Source organism: Stenella coeruleoalba (genome assembly GCF_951394435.1).
Source record: "Stenella coeruleoalba genome assembly, chromosome: 2".
Taxonomy (NCBI): domain Eukaryota; kingdom Metazoa; phylum Chordata; class Mammalia; order Artiodactyla; family Delphinidae; genus Stenella; species Stenella coeruleoalba.
The window spans coordinates 108595206-108618460 of record NC_137147.1 but is presented as its reverse complement, the minus strand read 5'-3'; the positions used below and the strand labels follow the sequence as shown (position 1 = coordinate 108618460).

Sequence of the window (23255 nt, the reverse complement as noted above, 5' to 3'; positions counted from 1 at the left end):
GGAAGTACTCAGTAAATACTACGTAACTGAGGGAACGGAGGAGCAAAGTTCATATTCAAGAACTGCATTGCTGGGCTAAACCCGCTGCTCGCAAGGGTAACTTCCACCCAGACTGCTTGGACGCAGCTCTGTTCCCACTGGCGGCCACCTGGATACAGGTGACCTAGATAAAGCTGTTGATTCTGATAAACCCAAGCATGAAGCATCAGAAGCCCATAGGCACGGAGATCTGAGCATAAACAGTGCTTCCTGCTGCTGCCGTGCAAATATTTGCTCCCATGGATGTGGGGGAAGTTCATTTTACCTGTTACCAAGAAGAGTTTCAGAGGCTACCTGAAAAAGTTCATTCTAAAAACAGATTACCTAGAAGACGCTCAACCATGAACTTCCTCCCAGCAAAAGACACTTAACGAGATCCTATCTAGGTTTCAGATCATAACTTCAGTCTGTGACTTCCCCTTCAAGCTGCACTCATGACTCACTAGGTTAGTTTAGCCATTCGTGGGTAAGGGATTTGCTCTAGGAAAAAAACATACAAAGAAACCACACAATTTTTGTAAGATGCTCAAACAGAACCAAATGTCACTACTTCAGACTTAGTCTGACCTCTCCCCTAGGATGAAGGGGCTTGAAAAGCACTCCCATTTGTGGAGATAAAGTGCTGACAGGGAAACCAGTCCTGAAAATCACATCCCTCAAGCACCTTCCAGCTCCGGTTCCTGACAGGCAGCTCCTTCTATTACAGCCAGGAGAGGCCCAGCTACAGCAAAGCTGCCAGGACACTTGGGGGGAAAAAAGTTCTCGTGCATCTTTCCGACAAACAATGCAGGCAATCAGCTAAAGCTTGAACCCCTGGCAAGTGTGGGCGAGATCCTGATTCACAGCCAGCAAGCAGGTGAGAGCAACGTGGGCTTTGGCGAGCTTACCACCCTGCCCTGTGTCAAGATTAATGTCGACATAACTCACCCGACATAGACCCAGCCTAACAGGTTTACTCGCTGGGGACTCAGATGCCTACTACGTGATCTGAACATTGTCTTAATAGATGTGATTGCAACCTACAACTCAAGAAGACTGAAGAATTAAGTCATTCTGAGAACCTCGACTGAAATCTGAGAAAAAGGACCAGAGAGAAACTGGAAGAGAGAAGGATGAGAAAAGGAATGGGTTCGGTAGATTCAGGGCAAAATCTGTAGAGAACTCAGCTGCATTCCGGTGGTGATGACTTCCCCACGAGAACACACCTCTTGCAAAGGATCTCCTTCATCCCTCTCCAGAGGAGGAGAAGAGGAAACACAAGAAGAAGCGCCTGGTGCAGAGCCCCATTTCCTATTTCATGGATGTGAAATGCCCAGGACGCTATAAAATCACCACCGTCTTTAGCCGTGCACAGTTTTGTGTGTTGGCTGCTCTACTGTCCTCTGCCAGCCTACAGGAGGAAAAGCAAGGCTTACAGGAGGATGCTCCTTCAGACAGAGGCAGCACTAAAAGCACCCTGAATCAAGATGAACGGGAAACCACCCCAATAAACACATTTTGGATTAAAAAAAAAAAAAAGGAAAGAAAGAAAAAGAAAACTCAGCTGCATGAACAGCCATGGGTTCACATCAGACTAAATACCTGTTTATTACCCCTGCCCTTTGGAAGGTGTGCTAACAGAGCTTCCTTAAACACATCTCTTTTCTTTTAAACCTCAAGCGGTACTTTTGAAACAAAGATTGTTTTTGTCATGGAACTGTAAAAGTCTCAGAGTAATACAACGTATATAACCACCAGCCCACTCAGAGTCCTGGCTGTGTGACGTTAAACAAGTAACTTAACCTCTCTGAGCTCATTTCCTTATCCATAAAACATGAAGCTTAAATGAAATAATGCCTATAGATAATCAACAAATATTACTTCCCTTCCTCCTGGCAGAACTCAATCTTCTACAGAATCCAAGTAAGACACCACAATGACCGTCTGGCATGACCTATGTCTGTCCAGCAGACCATTCTGTGGCCTCACAGATAAAGAACCTGTGTAATTACAGAACAGGAAGAAAGCTGGGAAATAATCGGCCAGTTCTGAGATGCCACCATGGCTCCTGAGGGGAGGGTCATCCTCCAGAAGATAAAGTAGCCTTCTCTTCCCTGCAGAGTCTCCAGAAATCTCCACCAAGTACATATAGAAACCAGTGCCAATACTACAGTGGTTGGGAGGATGCAGATGTGGCCCGAGGACACGGTCATCTCACGTGTGCAGTCACGTGGCAGTGAAGGGACAAATAAGACCAACTAAGAATTCACGGGGCTGATACAAACAGCTGATGGATGCAGCCTCTCAGGGGAAAACTTGCATTATATCACATGACACCTTCATCCGCTTTCGTGACATTTCCAGGGCTGTGCCAATTTCGCCGGGTGCTTGCAAGGCAGCTGTTTGAAGCTGCATCCCTTTCTCTATGAGGAGAACCTCCTTGGGCACCCAGCCAAGCTCTCCCCCTGAGAGGCTCCCAGAGGTACAGTATGACCAGGCCTGGGCCACACAGCCATGCTTGGTGTACTCTACTTAATTATGTAAGGAATGAGGCATTGTTTCCTTTGTGGGCAAAGCTTTCAGAATATTTAAAATTCACGGGAGAAGCCAAGGAGTGGGTTTTTTTTTAGCTCCCTCCCTTGAAGTAAGGGATATGGCTTTCAATCAGGTTGTGGGATTCCAATTCCAATTTTCCAGAATATTCCATCCTTGGTGAAACATGCCTGCTTTAAAAAAAAAAAACAGGGATTCCCTGGTGGCGCAGTGATTGAGAGTCCGCCTGCTGATGCAGGGGATACGGGTTCGTGCCCCGGTCCGGGAAGATCCCACATGCCGCAGAGCGGCTAGGCCCGTGAGCCATGGCCGCTGAGCCTGCGCGTCCGGAGCCTGTGCTCCGCAATGGGAGAGGCCACAACAGTGAGAGGCCCGCGTACAGCAAAAAAAAAAAAAACAGAGAAGAAAAAACAGGGAGGAAGCCCTGACAAAGGCCAAACTCGATTAATCATCAGTTTTGTCCCATGGGAGTCACTTTCAAATTTAGCAGATCAGATTCTGTCGGTGCCAAAGTCAGGTAGGAGCCCAACTATTGCTTGGGAACACGCTGGTTGCAGGGAAGTACAGGGCCCCCCTAAGACAGGAAGCGCTGCTCAACCCCAGGTCCAACTCAGTGCTCGTCTCACCCAACTCCACATCCTGGAAGAGATGCCACAGGCCATCTACATGGGCATCTGAGGGCCCACAATGGTGGGCTCACAGCCCCGGATAAGACATGGGGAGGGGCTAGGCACACCCCATGGCAATGCCCAAGGAACACGTCCCCACACCTCAGAGGGGTCACCTGAGGCCCCAGGATGGGTGGAGGGCCCACTCCCTAAAAGGACAGTTAATGCACTGTCTCCAAAAAGGCAGGCACGTTTCCAGGGGGCCTCTGCACCCCAGAGCCGCACACCTGAGCATGTGCAGGGGGTTCATCTCTCCCAGCGAAGCTCAGCCCACAACACGGTCTTCCTGAGGACAGGAAAACCTGGCAATGCCCAGAGCTGTGTGCTCCTCAGAACAGGAAGGTTTGGACGAAGCTTTTGCAGCCATCGCAGGCCACCTCCTTCTGTCCCTGCCCTGTGTATATACCCAACCTGTAGCAGGTGCCCTCAGGCTCCCTCAGACACCCACCCGGCTGCCTGTGTCTCCCTCCCACTGGCCGGAGTTCCCCCAGACGTGTCCACAAGAGCAAATCCCCCTCCTCCAAATGGCAGTGCTCACCTACATGGAAACAGCTCTCTCCTCCCCCTACCTCTTGGCCCACGTTCTCCCCTCTCTAAGCTGAACATGCCCAAATCCTTTAAACAAGTGGTTCTAATCTCTTTTTGAGTCAAGGACCCCTTTGAATATCTGATAAAATAACTATGGCAGGGCTTCCCTGGTGGCGCAGTGGTTGAGAGTCCGCCTGTCGATGCAGGGGACACGGGTTCGTGCCCCGGTCCGGGAAGATCCCACATGCCGCGGAGCGGCTGGGCCCGTGAGCCATGGCCGCTGAGCCTGCGCATCCGGAGCCTGTGCTCTATAACAGGAGAGGCCGCAACAGTGAGAGGCCTGTGTACCAAAAAAAAAAAAAAAAACTATGGCAAAAAACCACAAAAAACTATGGCCATCCTCCCTAGAAAAGCACATGCACATACACAATGCTCGTACAGTTTGTGGGGAGGGGTGTTCACAGACCCCTGCACTGCATACAGGGACTTCATTTTAAGAAAACTTCCTTCAAATCATCCTCAGGAAACATGTGTCCAGACCCCTCCTGCTCTGCTCTCCCTTCTAAATTGGATGAACTCTGACACCCAGAACCAAATACAACATCCTAGATGCAGAGTGAAGCACACCCATCGCCTCTATTATAGCTATTTTCATACTTCGACTGAGGTCTTCAAAGTTTTAGCCAGCCTTCGAGACAACCACACCACCTGAGCGGACTCACGTGGAACTCACCATCAACTCAAAATCCCCAAGTCTTTCACATGCTCGGGAAGATGTGCCCCACTTCCCACCCCTTTACCTCGGGGAGAGCCAGGAGGTCACACCCTCTGAGTCACCCAGCATCATCCAGGCTCTCGGTCCTCCCTGCTCTGTTCATCCCCAAATCGGAGCCAGTCCTTCGCTCCCCCCCACACTCTCAAATCCTCTGTGGCCTCACTGAAGTCCTTGAAATCAGCGGGCACCAGCTGTCCAGCCAGAATATTCCCTTCACCTTCATGCCTTAACTGACCCTAGGCTGGTCCCTGAGGATAGCACTCCGCACACCACGCACAGCCAGTCTGCTCCTCTCGCCTCCTACAAAAGCAGAACACAAGGGGAGACGGGCGACTGGTGTCCTTGTGGCCCCCCCAGCACGTGGCTCTCTCTGAGCGCTTGAAGGCGAGACCATTCCAGCCACCTGCCTCCCCTCCCCACCCTCACCAGCCTCCAGGTGTTTCCGGTCATTGATCGGGGGCTTCAGCTCCAAGCCCAGCTGCTTCTTCCAGCCACCTCCTGTCACCACCACCATCCACACGGATAGCCCCCAGCACCCTGGACTCAGCCCCCTGACCTCCGCCAGTCCAATGCCTTCTTCCCCATGCCCTTCAGTGACTTCCCTTCCTTCCCTGAATGGCCCATACCCTTCCCACAGGCTATCACTGTTCCCAACCCCATGGGAATACCCTGCCCCTCAGCCTGATGCGTCCTGCCATCCGCTTCCCATGCCCACATCCAAGCAACCGGGCAACATCACAAAATTGGGTGGACACGTTTCACTTTAAAGGCATGTTCTCGGACCTCAAACTGTCACTCTGCAATGGCCCACAAAGCCTGGGTTTCTCTGGGAGGCTTACCACCTGCTCCCAATTTCACACCTTTTTCTTCTTCTCAAACTTCCCACACCCAGTCCTCCACCCTTTTTTTTCAATTAATTAATTAATTTGTTTATTTATTTATTTATTTTTGGCTGCGTTGGGTCTTCGTTGCTGCGCACGGGCTTTCTCTAGTTGTGGCGAGCAGGGGCTACTCATTGCAGTGGCTTCTCTTGTTGCAGAGCACGGGCTCTAGGCGCGCGGGCTTCAGTAGTTGTGGCGTGGGCTCTAGAGTGCAGGCTCAGTAGCTGTGGCGCACGGGCTTAGTTGTTCCGTGGCAGGTGGGATCTTCCCAGACCAGGGCTCGAACCCACACCCCCTGCATTGGCAGGCGGATTCTTAGCCACTGCGCCACCAGGGAAGCCCCTCCACCCTTTCTGTGAGCTGATGACCTTGTCTCAAACATCATGGAGAAAACAGGAGGCTTGGACTGGAACTCATGCATCTTCAACCCCACCCAGACCTGCCTCTTTCAGCTCCCACTGTGGCCTCCTTCCCTCCTTTCCAGGAGAGGGTGCCTCCCTCTCCCCACTCCAAGGGACAGTTCTTCCCCTGATGCCCTGAGCCCCATGCCTGTCATCTTCTCAAGGCCTGGGCTCCTCCGTCACCTCGCTTCTCTTGGGCAGCATTCCTGCCAGCATCCGTGCATGCTGGAGTTTCCTATCTTAAATACCTTCCCCCTTTACCCACAGCCTCTCATGTTGTCTCATTCCTCTCCTCCCTAAACAGTCAACTTCTTGAACAAGTGGTCCACGCATCCCCTACGCAACCCCTGTTCCAGCCTCCCATTCAACTTCCAGCCCACCTGGTGTCCGGCCCCACCTCGTCGCTGACTGGTTTGAGGTCAGGGCCACCAGCGGCCACCATGGCACCCAGTCCCAGGCCACTTCTCAGCAGCGCTTGACACTGATGCCCAAGCCCTCCTCCTGGAGATACGGCCCCAGTTCCTCCTCCCTCCCCGGGCGTTCCTCCTCTGTCTTCCTTGCTGGCTCCTCCTCTTCTACTGGCTCCTCGACAGTGGGTGTTCCTGAGCCCTCTCCCCCTCTGCCTACCCTCCCGATCCATCGTGACCTCACGCAATCTACCTCCAGTGTGACCTCCGCTGAGCCCAAGCTGCGTACAATCCACTGCCTTCTGCCCAGCTCCACTCACAACCTCTGGCTCAACATGATGCAGTTACTTGACCTTGCCTCACCCACTCCACACCTAACCTGCTCCTCCTGTAGGCCTCCCTACACCTACTGTTTGCTTAACCCCCAAACCAAATGGGTCCTCTTTATGTTCTCCCTCTCCCTTAACCTTAGCCCATATCCAATCCCTCTGAAAGTTCTCCAAACCATCTGTGGAATCCGCCCACTTCACTCCCTCCCCTCTGCAACCTTAGGCTCAGCCAGCATCCTCTTTGAACTGGAACCCAGGAACCCGATCACTTCTTCTGGCTCAGGGCTCATCCTCTTCATTCCATTCTCCACAGAGCACCAGAAAAGTCTTCTTAAAAATTAGGAAGGGCCGTGTCGCAGGTCTATTAAAACCCTTCAGTCTTGGACTTCCCTGGCGGTAAGGTGGTTGTGATTCCGTGCTTCCAATACAGGGGGTGCAGATTCGATCCCTGATCAGGGAACTAAGATCCCACACACCATGCAGTGCGGCCAAAAATAAATTTTTAAAAAAACCTTCAGTCTTATCCAATCTCACGACATCTCAAATAAAAACCATAGTCCAGGGCTTCCCTGGTGGCGCAGTGGTTGAGAGTCCGCCTGCCGATGCAGGGGATGCGGGTTCGTGACCTGGTCCGGGAAGATCCCACATGCCGCGGGGGGGTGGGGGGTGGGCCCGTGAGCCATGGCCGCTGAGCCTGCGCGTCGGGAGCCTGTGCTCCGCAACAGGAGAGGCCACAACAGTGAGAGGCCCGCGTACAGCAAAAACAAACAAACAAACAAAAAAACACCATACTCCATGCCACAGCCTATGAGGTCCCGTCCACCTTCATTCCTTCCTACTTCTCTCCAACCTCAGACTGGGCACCCTCCCCTCACTGCTGCCAGCCAGCCCCACAGGTCTGATTTCAATTTCTCAAACATTCTGGGCAGCTCCTTCCCACGCTGGGTCTTTACACCTGCTCCTCCACCTAGAATGGTCTGCTCCTGTTCTTCACGTGATGTAGCAGCTTAAATGTCACCTCTTCAGAGGCAGCTCATAAACATACATTCTAAAGTCAGTCTCAGCCCTTGCTTCTCTCTCATGGCACTGAGCATGACTTGCAGTTACTTTATTTGTGGATGCTTTTAAGAGGTTTTGTTGTTGTTGTTGGGGGGAGGCGAGGGCTGGGAGTGGGCAGAGACAGGCGGAATCTGTCTCCCTCACTAGAATGTAAATTCCATGGGAATAAGAGGAACCATGTCTGATTTAAATCATTAAATGTTAAAATGATACTATTTTGGATGTATTTGTTTAAAATACATTAAAATTTATTTCACCTGTTTCTTTTGCTTTTTTTAAAATGGACAATAGAACGTGCAAAATTACATATGTGGCCTTCATATTTCTATTGGACTGTGCTGGTCTGGTTCGCAAGGATTGGGGGGAAGCAGATTATGATATTATGTTGATATAACATTGTATTATAGGGACTTCCCTGGCGGTCCAGTAGTTAAGACTCTGTGCTTCCAATGCAGGGGGCGCAGGTGCGATTCCCTGGTCAGGGAACTAAGATCCCGCATGCCACAAAACAAAACAAAACAAAACATGCCACAAACAAACAAAAAAACCCATTGTCTTATAATCAAATGTTTTATGTGATAAACAATATAGAGGGGCATGGGCCAAGTATTCAGGTACACAGAAGACGGGTAGGTCAGGCTAGGTTAGAGCAGGCTGCAAACGCCAAACTAAAGAAGATGAAGTCATGAATCATTGCTACTTAGCTGGGCGCCCTGTGAATTGACCCACACTCTAGATATTCTTGTCTGCGTAAGACTCAGTGCTCCCATGCCCTCCCTTCCCCTTCTCATACTTAGAGAATCAGACTCATCAAAAGAAATGAGGTTTTGTTACGGTCTGGTTTTTCTTACCATTCTCAGCTTTGGGCCACTCCAAGACTCAGAGTGAGGTCAAGGAGACAGCGCTGTGCAGAAGCACTCAGTCCATCTTCCATGGGACACACCCTACATCAGATGGTGGGGGAGAGGGCACAGATAAGCCATCCCCACCCTGCCTCTGCCCTCAGGTGTCGAGCTGACCCTGCGGGTCACCACATTAATGTTCATTCCCTCCAAGAGATTATCTGCTCCCCTGGAGCAAGGAAATCCACTTCTCACAAGGTTAATAAACTTACAGATCTCATTACTCAAAGAGGTCATGCTGGCAAGAACTTTAATGCATTTTTTAGAAAAGGTCTGGAAGAATTATTAACAACAGAACAGTGACTGGCTACTCAGAGAAGCGAAAGCAAAAAGGGGACTGATGGGGATGAAGCAGGCTCTCCCCTCCTCCTACGCAGCATCCCCGACAGCTGCGGAGAGCAAAGCACCTGGAATCCAACCAGGGTGGCCGTCTCTGACTGCCCATCATCTGGGTCTGGGACTGCTTGCCTCTGCTCCTGCCCCCAGGTCGCTTGGATGTTGGCAAGTAGTCTAGCTGTGGCAACTGGCACCTTTGCAAACTCACATTCCTGAATCTCCAACCAGTCCCTCAGGTTGCTCACAAATCTGTATTTGCCCCAGCTAACTCCCTGCCCCACCCCCAACAACCAGCTGTACCAAACCATTTCCTCTGTTCCCAAACTACCGCCTGGTTCTCAGATCAATTCCTTAGCTCACACTGAGAAGGAAAAGCCAGTTGGGACTTCCCTGGTGGCACAGTGGTTAAGAATCTGCCTGCCAAGGCAGGGGACATGGGTTTGAGCCCTGGTCCGGGAAGATCCCACATGCCGCAGAGCAACTAAGCCCGTGCGCCACAGCTACTGAGCCCATGTGCCGCACTACTGAGGCCCGCACGCTCTAGGGCCTGTGTGCAGCAACTACTGAGCCCACATGCCACCACTACTGAAGCCCGCGTGCCTAGAGCCCGTGCTCCGCAACAAGAGAAGCCACCGCAATGAGAAGCCCGTGCACTGCAACGAAGAGTAGCCCCTATTCGCCGCAACTAGAGAAAGCCCACACGCAGCAACGAAGACCCAGCACAGCCCAAAATAAATTAAATTAAAAAAAAAAAAAAAAAAGCCAGTCGACCCAGCTCCCTCATTCCCCTTTCCACCACAGCCTCAAAATGCCTCCATACCTGTACCTTGCCTGGTCTCTAAGGATGACCCTCCCAGCCGAAAGCTCTTGTTCTAGTTCTGGCCTGCCTCCAACCTCACTGCCTCTCATCTTTCTCTAATGCCTTCAACCTCCTCCTTTCCCTTCCCCCTCAGACTTGCAACATGCTCAATTATGAAATAAAAATCAGCCTTCCTTCTACCCTGACTCATCCTCAAACTCACCTTCACCTTCAGCCAGACTTCTCTATTCCCCTACCACATGCTCACTCCTTAAATCACTGCAGATGGATTTCTGCCTTCACACTTGGCGGAAGCTGCTCTTAAAATCCATCAGTGCCCTAACACTCCCACCCTCACAGTGCATTCAGCAGCATGCACCTTGGGTCCCCACCCAGCTTTCTGAGGTCTTCACTCCTGTTGAGTACACCTCCCTTTTCAGCCTCCTCTTCCCTGGCTTCCGCGACACCTCTCTCCTCCAGCCTTCCTCCAATGTCATCACCTCTAAGACTCACCCACTGGCTTCTTTTCCTTCTCTTCAACTGTCATCCTTTCCCAGAGTTCCATCTCCACCTTCTTGACCCACTCTCTCCTTGGCTGATCAAATCCATCTCAGAGGTGATGGCTCTCAAATCTGTACCTCTGATTCTATCCTAATTGCTAAGTGCATTGCTAAGTGCTAGGGCTGAATTTCTACTGACAGAGGCCACTCCATATGACACACCACAAGTGGAAATTTACCATAATCACCCCAGACTAAACCCTCATCAATTCCCTCCCCAAAACTGCACCTCCTCTTGTGTTCCCAACCTTGGTTAATGGCACCACCATCCACTCAGCCATACCGTCTAGAAATATCCGAACTGCTGGCAGCTCTGCCTCTCCCTTTCTCTCATTCCAACAATCAAGAGCCGTGTGTCCACCTCCCACCTGACTCTCAGGGCGTCTCTGGCCTCCAGAAAGTGCATCTCAAGAACATGGATTCTGCTTCTCAAACAGGCTTGAACTTGGTTTCCAACTCTGCCACTTCCTGGCTAGGAGCTTGAACAGATTACTGATTTCTCAAGTCCAGTGTCTCCAACTATGAAAGTGAGGGTTGTTGTGAGAATTAAATGAGATATTATATAGACACACTCTGCATGGTGACTCCAACCCACTAAGTTCTCATTAAATAATAGTTTAATTTGTGTCCTAACTTAGCGACTCTATAGGAAAGACGTTCAAGCTTTCTACCTCTCACCTCCAGCAAGGTGTCTTACATATATTTTTCTATTTTATTGTATTATGTTCATTCCTAGAAGCCATCTCAGATCTGGAACAGAACAGGGCAAGGTTTATGTTACATAAGTCTGTGCCATATCTTCTTTCTGCTCTCAACATTTCTTGCCTGACTGTGGCTAGTTCCTATGAGGTCTCTTTCCTCTAATCTCTTAACTTTTTATGCAACCCTTCATTACCATCTCTGGAATAATTTTCCTAACGCAAGTAACATTCTTCTCTTCAGAACTGAAAGTGTTCCCTCATTATGTATAGACTGAAGTCCAATTCCATGGGATACAGCATGCTTCTGCCTCCTACCCCAAGTCACCTCTTCCGCTCTGAGCCCACTGCCTGCCACTGCCCTGGGGGTCAGGCCTCATTCTCTGGTACCAAGACTAACTGCTCCCCCCACCTCCAGCCTCACCCATGACTGGCTCCCTGCCACCCACAGGATGAAGTCCCAACCACTTGGCACAAAGGCCTTTCCTTCATGTCTATACCTTCCTGACCCCTTCTCCACACTCACCATGTACTTCACATTCTTTCTCACCTCCCTGCCCACCACTAACAGCTAACGCACATCACAATGTGTATTTCATTTAATCCTCACAACCACACTATGACGTTGGTACTATTATCATTTCCATTTCACAGATGAGGAAACTGAAGGTCAAAGAAGGTCAGTATCTTGCTCCAAGTCACACAGCCAGCGAATGGCCAAGCCAGGCCTGAGTACAAGGTTTCTGTTCTTGACCTCCATACTCCACTGCCTCCTATGGGAAGCTCTCTCCATCTAAATGCTTTGCCTTGTCCTGCCTTTCTGTCTGCCTGGGAAACTCCTACTCGTCCTTCAAGACTCAGTTCCAAGGTCATCTCCTTCAAGAAGCCTTCTCTAACTTCTTGCAGAGTTAAGCATTTCATCCTTGTTCATATTTCAATACAAGGGCTAATCTCACTGCCCTAATTAGCTGCCCACCATCCATCTGCCTCAGGAGGGCAGGGACCCTGTTCTAACAACCTCTGTCCTCCTAGAGCCTGGCCCAGAGAAGGTGCTCAAGAGCTAGGGGATGGCCATTGGTCAAAGAGTCAAGAAAGCTACAGAATGGGCTTCCCTGGTGGCACAGTGGTTAAGAATCTGCCTGCAAATGCAGGGGACACAGGTTCGAGCCCTGGTCGGGAAGATCCCACACGCCGCAGAGCAACTAAGCCTGTGTGCCACAACTACTGAGCCTGTGCTCTAGAGCCAGCAAGCCACAACTACTGAAGCCCGTGTGCCTAGAGCCCGTGCTCGGCAACAAGAGAAGCCACTGCAATGAGAAGCTCATGCACTGCAACGAAGAGTAGCCCCCACTCGCTGCAACTATAGAAAGCCCGCTCACAGCTACAAAGACCCAATGCAGCCAAAAATAAAATTAATTAATTAAAAAAATTTTTTTAATTATAAAAAAGAAAGCTACAGGAGCTGATGAACAGATGAAGGGTGATGACAAAGGAGTTCAGATCCATATAAGTGGGTGGGAATCAGAGATATGAGCCTCTGAAACCAACTACTGTCTAGTCCACATGGCCCCTGGTCCCATATCCGTCCCACGTTAGTCCACTAGGTAATGTTTGGTTGATGTCCACCTCCCCACTAGACTGCAAGCATCATGGGACCATGAATGTTCATCATTGTGTTTGTTCCCAGCACCTACAACAGTGCCTGACACAAGGTAGATGGCCACGATTCCTTGAAAGAATAAGAGAATGAATATACAATGAAGGGTTCCCTAACCAGCAACACAAATCCCTAGTCTGATGCCCACAACGGGGAGAGCTCCTTGGGTTTTTTGTCCACACTTGCACCTCCCCATGAAAGCAACTGGTTGGTAGACTGGCTTTCTTGTTGGGATGGGTGGGTCAGCTTCCTAACCTTCCGTGTCCACGGACTGGTAACATTCCTCCACCCGCACGACTGGAGAGGCTTAGTGATACGAACGAGAGCTTCAGAAGGCAAACCGCATATTCTCCGGGTCACCCAGTGACAGGGAACCAACCTTGGCAGTACTCAGGACTGGCCAGCAGCTGAGGACTCAGGGGAGCGCCCAAGAGGATTAAAGATGAAGAATGGACCATTCCCAACCATGTACTCCATAAGGTACCTCAGGAGTACCTTGAGGAGTACACCTGCCAACCTCCTACCCAAAACGGAAATGATCATGATGATCACGGTGAATTTGGCCACCACTGATGAAATATTTATGTGTGAGACGTTGTGCTAAGTGCTTTACACACATTTTTCTCATTAATCGTCTCAGTCCTTTAACAGCTGAAGACAGTGAAGCTTAGAGAGATAAAATGACTTGTCCAAGCTCACACAGCCAACCAGGGGGGCTGGGGTCTGTACTGAGCCCCCCTGAGCCCCCCTGACAGGTGGCCTTCCATGACAATGGACTCATCTTGCTGAGACAGCCAGTTTTTTTCTTTTCTTGTTTTTTTGCGGTACGCGGGCCTCTCACTGTTGTGGCCTCTCCCGTTGCGCAGCACAGGCTCCGGACGCGCAGGCTCAGCGGCCATGGCTCACGGGCCCAGCCGCTCTGCGGCATGTGGGATCCTCCCGGACCGGGGCACGAACCCGTGTCCCCTGCATCGACAGGCGGACTCTCAACCACTGCACCACCAGGGAAGCCCGAGACAGCCAGTTTCATCTTCGGTCCGCTCAGAGGGGTTAGAGAGCTCATCCTCAGGCCCATGGCCTGAAATCAGCCTTGATGCCGCCTCCACCGAGACCTCCTTTTCCTGCCCTTTGGAGCCTCCCGAAACAGGCTCCATTCCTCTTCCCCAGGAGGACCTTTTCTCCATCACCCCACGCCCCCCCAGGACAAACAACTCTCCTGTTCTCCATTTATCTCAACAACCCCAATTAAAAGCTTTCCCAATTAAAAATCCCAAAAGGGATCCAATGCCTGGGCAGCAGGGTCTACAATATTCCTCATTAATTGGATCCCTGTGGACAACCCCTACCCCAAAACCCACAGACAAGATTTCCCCCAGAGCACAAAGGGAGGAAGGAGGACAAAGGGCTGGCTGGGCAGGTCTGCCCCTCACTGGTGATCTGGACCAAGATCTCCCCAGGACAAGGCAACAAAAAAGGGACCGTCAGAGCCCCCCTGGTAGCTGGGTCTCAGCCTCAACTCGGCTGGGAGGCACCTGGGTACCAAAGGGTCTCTTACTGCACAGCTCTCAAGCTAACTGCTTTGGCTGGTGGCGATGCCTTATCCTAAGCTTTTCTGCATGGGGTGAGGGGGCGCCACGGTCCCCAATTCCTCAGAAGAAGAAGAAGAAGAAGAAGACAATCAACCAGGCTTGTGAATAAAACTGTTTAAAAAGAAAAAAAAAATCTCTAGTCGTTGACAAATGTCTAAATGTGTTCCCCACATGCGTATTTTTATTCTAACAAGCTAATTTGAAATATAATTTAAATAAATTCTACCAGAATGATACCATATGACTAACAGCACCCGGCGGCAGAACTTCTGGAGGCTTCATCGTACATTCAGCAGAGGTTTCCAACCTGACACTGTTCCCACACAACGCACACCCGCTATAGGACACCGGCTCCTGCTGCCAGCGCGTGCCTCCAAGCCTATAAATACGACTTGGGGGCAGCCTGCGTGAGCAATACCTGGAAGTGCAGACACAGAACACACGGGGCTTGGGGACCAGCGTCTCCAAACCCATGCGAATTTAGAAAGAAGCTCTTTGCCTCAATTCCTCTCGAGGCTGCTTTTTGCTTAATGTATCTTCATGCTAGAAAAAAACCAAAGTCTAACCCTCAAGACCACAAGGTCAGGACCTGTTACACCTGAGAGTTCAAATACTCTGAAAAATGCTTTTTCTCCATTGTAAATCTGTTTGGGGGCTGCTGTTCACTTTCGTCTGACAAAGGTGAAGGAAGTTTTTCTTTTCAAAGGGAAAAGGAGCTCCGAGCCCCACTCCATATGCCAAAAGGAAGTCTTTCTCCAAAGGTTTTAGACGCCAATGCTGGCTGAGTAACATGTCACAGGATTTACCCAGGTGTTTTTCTTTAATTGCCTGACAACTGAAGCAGGGACTGTACCCGTCCCTCCTGTATGTATGTCCCTGCCAATCCCCTCGCCAAGGGAAGCCTCTCTGCAGGAGGGGCCTGATGCCCACCAGACAAAGGGCTTTGCAGCAGAAGGGGTGCTCAGGGGTGGGCACGGGTGCTTTCTGCTTGTAGAGCGCCTTCTCCTCCAGGTCTTAAAGCAGAATTACTCTGCCCTGATATTTCCAAACAAGCAGAAACAGTTTGAGCAGCTGGGTCCTGGTCCACCAACACCCTTAGCAACAACGACGAATCCTTGGTGTTCTTACCAAGATTCACTAAGGAGCAGTGACTCACTCAAAATTACACAGTCACTGCAAATTACCCAACGTTAATTGTGATCCTGGTTTCCTCTACCATTTCTTTCCTTCAGCAATTCATTTAAAGCAAACAACTGCTTTAAAAGATTATCAAAATGTCGTTTTTATTTTTTAAATTATACCCTGCCTTGTTCTAGAAAGGACTTAAGCAGGTTTGCAAGGATGTATAAAATTCAGCAAAATGACAAATCAGAAGTAGTTTTGGATTTAAATGATGATGTATATTTATAGTGATTGGTGTGGAAAGATGTCCATTCAAGGTATTTTAAGTTGAAAAACTTATGTTACAAAACAGATGTATGATATGATTCCATCTGGATAAAAATATACTTGTTTTATGTAGACATAGGTCTAGACACGGAGACATATATATTCCAATACATGGAAAAGTCTGCAAAGACAGACATACGATTGCTGATGGAGGTTATCCCTGCAATGTGGGATGACAAGTAATTTTCACTTCCTCCTTTATGCTGTTATTTTTTAGTAGGGACATGTAACATTTTTATAATTAGAAAAAAGCAAAGCTATTTACATTTTGTTAAAAAAAAAAAGCGGTAGATGAAAAAGGGTGAAGGTAAAACAAGGGCAGGGCCATACAACTGAATGAGGAATAAAGGTAAAGGATGAGGTCTGATAAATTTGCTAAGGGGGACCGCACATCTGTCTCTTAAGTTCCCCAGAAGCCATTACAGAAAAGAAACCTAGTAATTTACACAAATCATTGAGTCCAGCGGACAAAAACAAACCACCTGCTCTGCTCTGGGTCCTCCTTCAGGAGACTGTGCACAGGCAGCAAACGTGCCCTCAATTCCATTCTAAAACCTTCAAGGCCAGTTGTTTCAGGACTGTTTCCAACAAGAATGATGGCATCTTCCCAAAGTGAGAGTCAACCCAAAGTGAGTTTTCATTTATTCCTATTCACTCATTCGTTCAGTACATATTTACTTAGTGTCTACCCCATGCCAAGTACTGTGTATTTTTCCATCTCTGACACTCAGGGTGACGCTAAGGGCTTCTAAATGATGAGGGTGATCCTACATGCTAATGGTCTCCCTAAGCATCTCCCCATAGTGTACTGGGGCATCTTTCCTAAGTTCCCCAGATAGTTCCTCTGACACCCTATGGATTACAATAGTTTGTTGAAACTCACACATAAAGCTGGTACTTGTATATGTGGTTTATCTCCTCTTCCTCAAAACTCCACAAGGGCAGGAACTAACTAGTAGGTTTGCTCATCCCGGATCCCCAGTAGACTCTCCAACTGCCTTACAGACGAAGAGACTGAGTGAACCTCAGAAAGCTTAAAAAACCCACAACAGGGGACTTCCCTGGTGGTCCAGGGGTTAGGACTCTGCATTCCACTGTCGTGGGCCTGGTCGGGGAACTAAGATCCCAAAGCCGCACCGCGCAGCCAAAATAAATTAAAAAACAAAACAAAACAAAACACCCCACAACAGGACCAAGAGAAGACAAGTTTCCTCAATATATCTGAGAGACTGTTATCTATTTTAGTCAACACAAACCCCAAAGAAAAGTCTGTAATTTGTAGGAACTATGTAATTAGGTGTGATTCAGAGGGAGTGGAAAATGAAAGGAGAAGGAATGGTCATCAGAAGAAAGCTAATCGGTATAGATTACCAAAAGAAGGCCCACGGTGTTAGATAACCAAGATGGTTACATCGCAACGTAATCTTGGCTGAACAAAACAAATGAGTGTAAACTGAAGCCAAACAGAAATACAGTAGATCTTGTTTGTAAACACTGACAAAATCATCCACAAGCCACGACAGCAGACAAGCTGGCTTTTCTGTTAGCCTTCTGCAGGCGGGTAAAAAGGTAATTTACAACCCCAGTGATCGGGTGAGAGCCGACAGCCTGAAAATGAACCCAAGTCACAATAAAAGCTAAATGGCTTGCTCTAGCATTAAAAGAAAACTGCATCCAAATGTGATTTCTTTCTCTCTTGGCCCTTGCAACTCTCAATTTAGTGTGCTATATAAAAGGTAATCCACAGCTTCCAGGCCGTAATCCAAGCAAGGCTGCCCACCACATTCAAGCATTAACTCAATCAAAAAATTTATTGGGGACCTATTAGGTGCTAGACACTGGGCTAGCTGTTGGGATTCACTGGTGAAAAACAGAAGACCCTGTCCTCTAGGGATGCTACTGGGGAAGGCAGATGATAAACAAGGAGGTAGAACTCAAACGACAGCAGGTGTGCTGTGGTGAGCAATTGTGGGAACAAAGTGTGGCTACTGTCAGCATTTAACAGGGGTGGTCAGGAAAGTTCCCTGAGCAGGAGCTCCTGATGTCAAAATGCCAAGGATGAGAAGGAGGAAGGTATTTGCAGAGTCAGGGCAAGAACATTCCAGGAAGAGGGAAGAGCAAGTTCAAAGACCTCCCAGGCAGGGCAAGAAAAGAAAGGAGGCCAGTGTTAGCAGAAGGCAGTGAGGGATGCCCAGAGTGACTGGGATGGCGGGGCACAAGCCAGCTGCCTGTCGGCTGGAGGATGCTTAAGGAAAAGAGTGATGTGACCTGATTGAAAAGCCGATCACTCGGGCTCCCATGTGGAGAATGGACTGGAGACACCCCAGAGTGGAAGCTGGGGGGACTGTTAGGAAGTTAGTCCAGGAAGGAGGCTACAGTGGCCAGGACTAGAGTAGGAGCTATGATTCTAGGGAGAGGAGAATGCACCCCAGATAATATCCCAGAAGTAGAACCCCTGGGACCCACTGACAGCCTGGATGTCAGGGGTAAGGGAGAGAAGAATCAAGGACGACTCTTGCAAATGGGTGGACGGTGGGGCCATGGACTGGGATGGGGAAGAAAGAGGGTAGGAGAGATCTGGAAGGAATATCAAGAGCTCCATGCGTGGACAAGAGCAGGAAGCCCTGAGAAAGGGCTGTGTTAGAAATACAAACATGGGAGTCACCAGCATATAGAGAGTATTTAAAGCCATGGGGGGACTTCTCTGGTGGCACAGTGGTTAAGAATCCACCTGCCAATGCAGGGGACACGGGTTCGCGCCCCGGTCCGGAAGGATCTCACGTGCCGCGGAGCGGCTGGGCCCGTGGGCCATGGCCGCTGAGCCTGTGCGTCCGGAGCCTGTGCTCCGCAACGGGAGAGGCCACAACAGTGAGAGGCCTGCGTACCGCAAAATAAATAAATAAAAATTTAAAAACTTAAAAAATTTTAAAAAGCCATGGGGGGTGGGGGTGGGATAGGATAACATTACCTAGGAAGAGAGTGTTGACAGCAAGAAGGAAGCAGGACAAGTTCCTAAACAACCCACCCCATCACACTGAGGTCAGACAGAGGAGCAACCAGCAGCGAGACTGAAGAGGAGCTGTCAGGAAGGGAAGGGGAAACCCAGGAGAGCGTGGTGGGAAGGAGGAGGGAGTGGCCATGGTGGAGGAAGGCTGCTGAGAAGGGCAGGAAGACAATGACAAGGTCATCAGTGACCGAACAGTTCTGGTGAAGAGGTGGGGACAGAAGCCAGACTGTAGACTGTGAAGGGCTAACAAATGGTAGGTGAAGGAAATGAATGGAGACAGTGGGTTTGGACATCTCTTTTGAGATGTTTTCAGGTGAAGGGGAGCAAAGAGGCGGAACAGAAGAAGGACAGGGATGTAAAACGAGAGATGCTAAAGCTGTGCTGTCCGATATGGCGGCCACTAGCCGCTTGTGGCTATTTAAACTTGAATTAAAAATTCAGGTCCTCGGTCGCACTAGCCACATTTCAAGTGCCCCAGAGCCACATGTGGCTGGTGGCAGCGGTACTGGACCATGCAGATACAGAATGTTTCCATCAGTGTGGAAAGTTCTACTGGACAGCACTGAACTAAAACATGTTTGTGCACTGATGGGAAAGACCCTGGAGAGAGAGGAAGGTGAGAGAACAAGAAATGTTCCCTGACAAGGTGAAAGGGGATGGGATGAATGGTCCGCCAGGAGGGGTGAGCCTCTGGTAGAACAACAGGTGGGAAGGAAAACACAGGAGCAGCTGCACACGGGACTGCAGGCATGGCAGGAAGATGAGGCTTTTCCTTGGACTGTGGCTCTATTTTGTCAATGAAAAGGGATGCAAGGTGTGCATGCGGAGGAGAGAGAGGTCTGAGAAGGGGAGAAGGTATGAAGCAGCTTCCTTGGGAAGTGAGAACACAAACTTACTGGGGAAACCACACACTTAATGCAAAATACTTCTCAGAAGAGAAGCGGGAAATAGCAGTGAACATCTGAATGAGGAAAAGCATCTTAAGTGGGGAAGAGATAAACTCAGGGTTTTTTTGTTTTTTTCCCTTAAATCTTGGTCATGTCTAGACAGTAGAGCCATGGCAAAGCTGTAGGATCACAGCAAGACTTTCTACTGGCTGCCCCTTCTTGGTTCATCCCCCTCCATCCTACTCAACTCTCGGAAAGGATGACATTGGTTCTATTTTCGGTTAAAATGGCTCCCTCCACCCTCCTCTGTCTGTACTGCTTACCCAGCCCTTAGCTCCATCTCAACTTACAGCCATGGTTTGTACGTTCAAATAAATTATAGAAGAGGTGGATATATTAAAATGGCAGAAGTAGGTAGGAGTTACAAACCAACCGTTACCTACAAGAAGTGAGTAATAGATATTTATCAGATGATGTTAAAATTACATGAAAGGCATATTCAATGTTTAAACAAAATCTCCAAGCTACTCCTCCCTGCTTCTCTACAAACAAAAATTATTTTCTGACATTTTCTTTAAGCTTTTATGAGTAAACGTTTTCATTTCCACAGAACTATTTGTTCTCAACCACAGAACTTAAATATTTGTTTTTGATCATGCAAGTGTGTTGGGTTGGTTTTGTGTTGGCTGGGGGGAGGGGGGAGAGAGAGTGTTAAAATTACCCAGATCCCTTTTATCTTCCATCTTGAGACCTACATCTGCGAACTCCTTCTTCCCATACTTTTTTTTTTTTAAAGTATGAAATCTGAGAGCCTCAAAGCTTCCCACTGCACAAAGAGCAGCCCTTTCATCGCTGACCAAGAGGTCACTGGCAATGTTACAGAAAAACTGCTTCCCAGCCAGGCTGCCTCTGGTAGAATCGCTCACACCTTCTGCATGTGTGAAGTCTGGATCCGCACCAATGTCTTAAGCAAATCTCCTGGCCCCTCTCTGTCCCCCCTGACCTGCCCATGTTGGTCTGGAGTTCTCACACTGCCCTTCTCAAAATTCCTCTTGACCTCCCTCTGTTTCCTCCAAACACTTTACAGACCACACAGATAAAATTCACTCGGTAGAATTACTCCAGAAACTTACCTGGAGTAAAGTAAGGAGTAAGGTGCAACAAAGCCACTGACCCATGAGAGCTGGGTCAGGCCACCAGGACAATCCTTCCCCTTTCCACTCCTCACCAATCCCATACAGGAGAGCAAGCTCTCTAGACCCACCCAGCAGCAGTCTTTGGGTCTTGAGAAGCTGTTTGAAGGCCGCTAAACTTAGCAGCAGGGGACACAGAGACTCAGGAACTCTGGCTCACTTACCCACCCCCCACTCCCAAGCCCACAGTCAGGCTGTGGCTTCCCCTCTGCCGATGCGCTCAGCGTCCTTCTACAAACACTCATCAGCTGCCTGCCCAACCTGGGAGAAATCACCCCACCACTTCAGGCCTCAGTTTCCTTATCTGTACAATGGGAATAGCAACCGTTCCCTGAGTGTGCACAGCACATCATCAATATGGGCTCACATCGGGTAAGCAGATGTAAGGAGTTAATTTTGTGATTAGCACAGCGGCTGCCTGACTCACAGCGCCTACTGCTCAGAGAGACGCCAAGGAGAAATCAATTCTGCTTTTTAAATTACTTTATATACTCAGAAGCATTAGTCACTTCGACAGAGTACTTCAACTTCTCTCCTGAGCATCAACTCAGTTGTTTCAAAGACTGAAGCCTTATCTACACATCCTCAGTCATCTCAAAGCAGACTCAAAGTCCACTATTACTACACTGGGGATGATTATTATCTGGTGTGTTCTCTTTCCAGGAAAACTTCGATTTTCATTTTGTTTGTAATAAACCCAATCGTGCAGAAAGACTAACTGCTTCTTAAGACTCCAGAACACAGGCCCTGGAGTTGATCGCGCCCGGAGCGAGGGGACCACGGAATGGCCGAAGCACGGAGGCCGGCCAGGGTGCCTGTCCCCGCCCGGTGCCCCCGCGCCCGTGCCCGGGCTGCCTGGGAGGGGAAAGGCCACGGGCGCGGAGCTGAAAGTCCGCGCCCAGGCCGGGGTGCCCCTGGCCGGTGTCCGCGCGCCGGGCCGGAGGGCGCGGAGTCAGGCGGCCTCAGGCTCTCAGGAGCCGACTGCTCGCTGGCTCCAGGGTCCCGGCGCGGGGTGTAGGGGCGCGCTCGCTCTCGGGGCTCCGAGCCCGGGAGACGCGAGCCGCGGCCCCGCAGCCCCTCTGGGGTTGCGCGCGGCGCGGTCTCACTCACCCCATCTCCGGCGCTGCTCCGGCTGCCGCTCCGACGGGGCCTCTCGTGTTCGCTCTCCGCCCGCTCTGCAGCCGCTCCCCGCGCGGCACATGCGGCAGCCCGTGCGCGCCCGGCTCAGCCCCGGCGCCGCTCCATTCCGCGGGGCTGCGCGCCTGCCGCCACCGCCGCCGCCGCCGCCGCCGCCGCCGCCGCCGACACCAGGCGCGGGCGGGCGGGCGGGGTCTTGGTCGCCGGGGGCTGGGCTGCTGTGCTCGGGCGGTATCCGCCCCGCCCCGCTCCCGCCGCCCGGCTCCTTACGTAACCTCTTGGCCCCCGGGGCCGGCGCCCAGCCGAGGGGCTGGGAGCGCGGCCGTGTGTGCGGCGTCCTCCCGGCGCCGCCCCGCGGTCTCCACCCCCCTCCTGAGCACACCCCCTTACCTTTGAGATTCGGCATTGGCTCGCCCCCGCCCCACGCCCACCCGGGGGCTCGGCGCAGTGCCGCGAGCAAGCATCCAGCCGGCGGGGATTCAGAGGCCCGCTCGCAGCTGGAGGGGACTTGGGGCGACCCTTAGTGTGCAGATGCTGGAACGAGGCCCCAGGAGAGGAAGTGATTTGCCCAAGGTCACACATTCAGATCTGAGCTCAAGGTCTTCAGAATCTGTGATGGGCACGGCTGTGTCCCTCCTTATAGCCCCCTTTCATCTTGCCGCCCACCGCCAGGTGGGTGGCTCAGGGTACCCCCACCATGAAATTCTGGAAGCCAGCAGGGCAGGGAGGATCCTACACCCGCAGCAGTGTTCTGGGCTCTTCCCTGGGTAAAGATGGGATGGGGGCTTAATCAACTTGGCTTAGAGCAAGGGAAATGGAGATGGCAAAAGTGGAGCTTAAAGAAGGGCAGTCTTAATCTCCTTTCCACGTATCAGGTCCGGATCCCCTACTAAAGGCCGACACTGGGACTAACCTAATCTTCATCCCCCCTCTGGGCCTTTCGCAGGATCATTTTCTGCTGAGAACATACTGCCCACATGAGCCTGGGCAGGATTTTTTTACTCAGGACAGTAAAAAAGTCAAGGAACAAGCATATAGAGGAGGGCCAACACCCCAACCCTACCCTCATGTCTCCTGGGACCACAACTTTACCTGCTAACCCTCAGGGTCTTCTCATGTGGCTAGCGACTCCCTGTGAGTAATTTTCTCAATTACAAATCAGATCATACCACTCTTCTTAAAATGCTCCAGTGGTTTCCTTCCCACTGTCCTTGGGATGAAGACAAGATACTGAACATGGCTGTAAGACCCTGCCGCATTGTAACCCCATTGCCCTCTCCAGCTTTTTCTCCTCTTATTTTCTCCCCTTGCTTTCTGCACTCCAGCCAACTGGCCATCCTCCCTTCAGCCCATGCCATTCTGTCAGTCTGGGAAGATTTTGTCCTCTCTTGTCTCTGACACCCCAGCCCCTTTGCCTAGTCC

General features: G+C 50.5%; 1 protein-coding gene and 1 pseudogene across 3 annotated transcripts in view; one reads left to right on the top strand and one right to left on the bottom strand.

Moving 5' to 3' along the window:
• The window catches only part of HOMER2 (homer scaffold protein 2), an 88009-nt gene extending 66069 nt beyond the window's left edge, over positions 1-21940 (bottom strand). The window contains exon 1 of one of the 2 annotated variants that reach the window (XM_079913395.1): positions 21807-21940. Coding sequence is in view for 1 of the 2 variants with exons in the window: in XM_079913394.1 (XP_079769520.1) it covers positions 21807-21811 (5 nt within the window). In the remaining variant the exon portion in view is untranslated. The remainder of the gene's footprint in view (positions 1-21806) is intronic. The other variant, XM_079913394.1, reaches the window with a different exon arrangement.
• LOC307182717 (small ribosomal subunit protein eS27-like) lies at positions 1225-1924 on the top strand (annotated as a pseudogene). Its single transcript has one exon. The product of its transcript is annotated as a small ribosomal subunit protein eS27-like (transcript).
• Positions 21941-23255: the final 1315 nt, after the last annotated feature.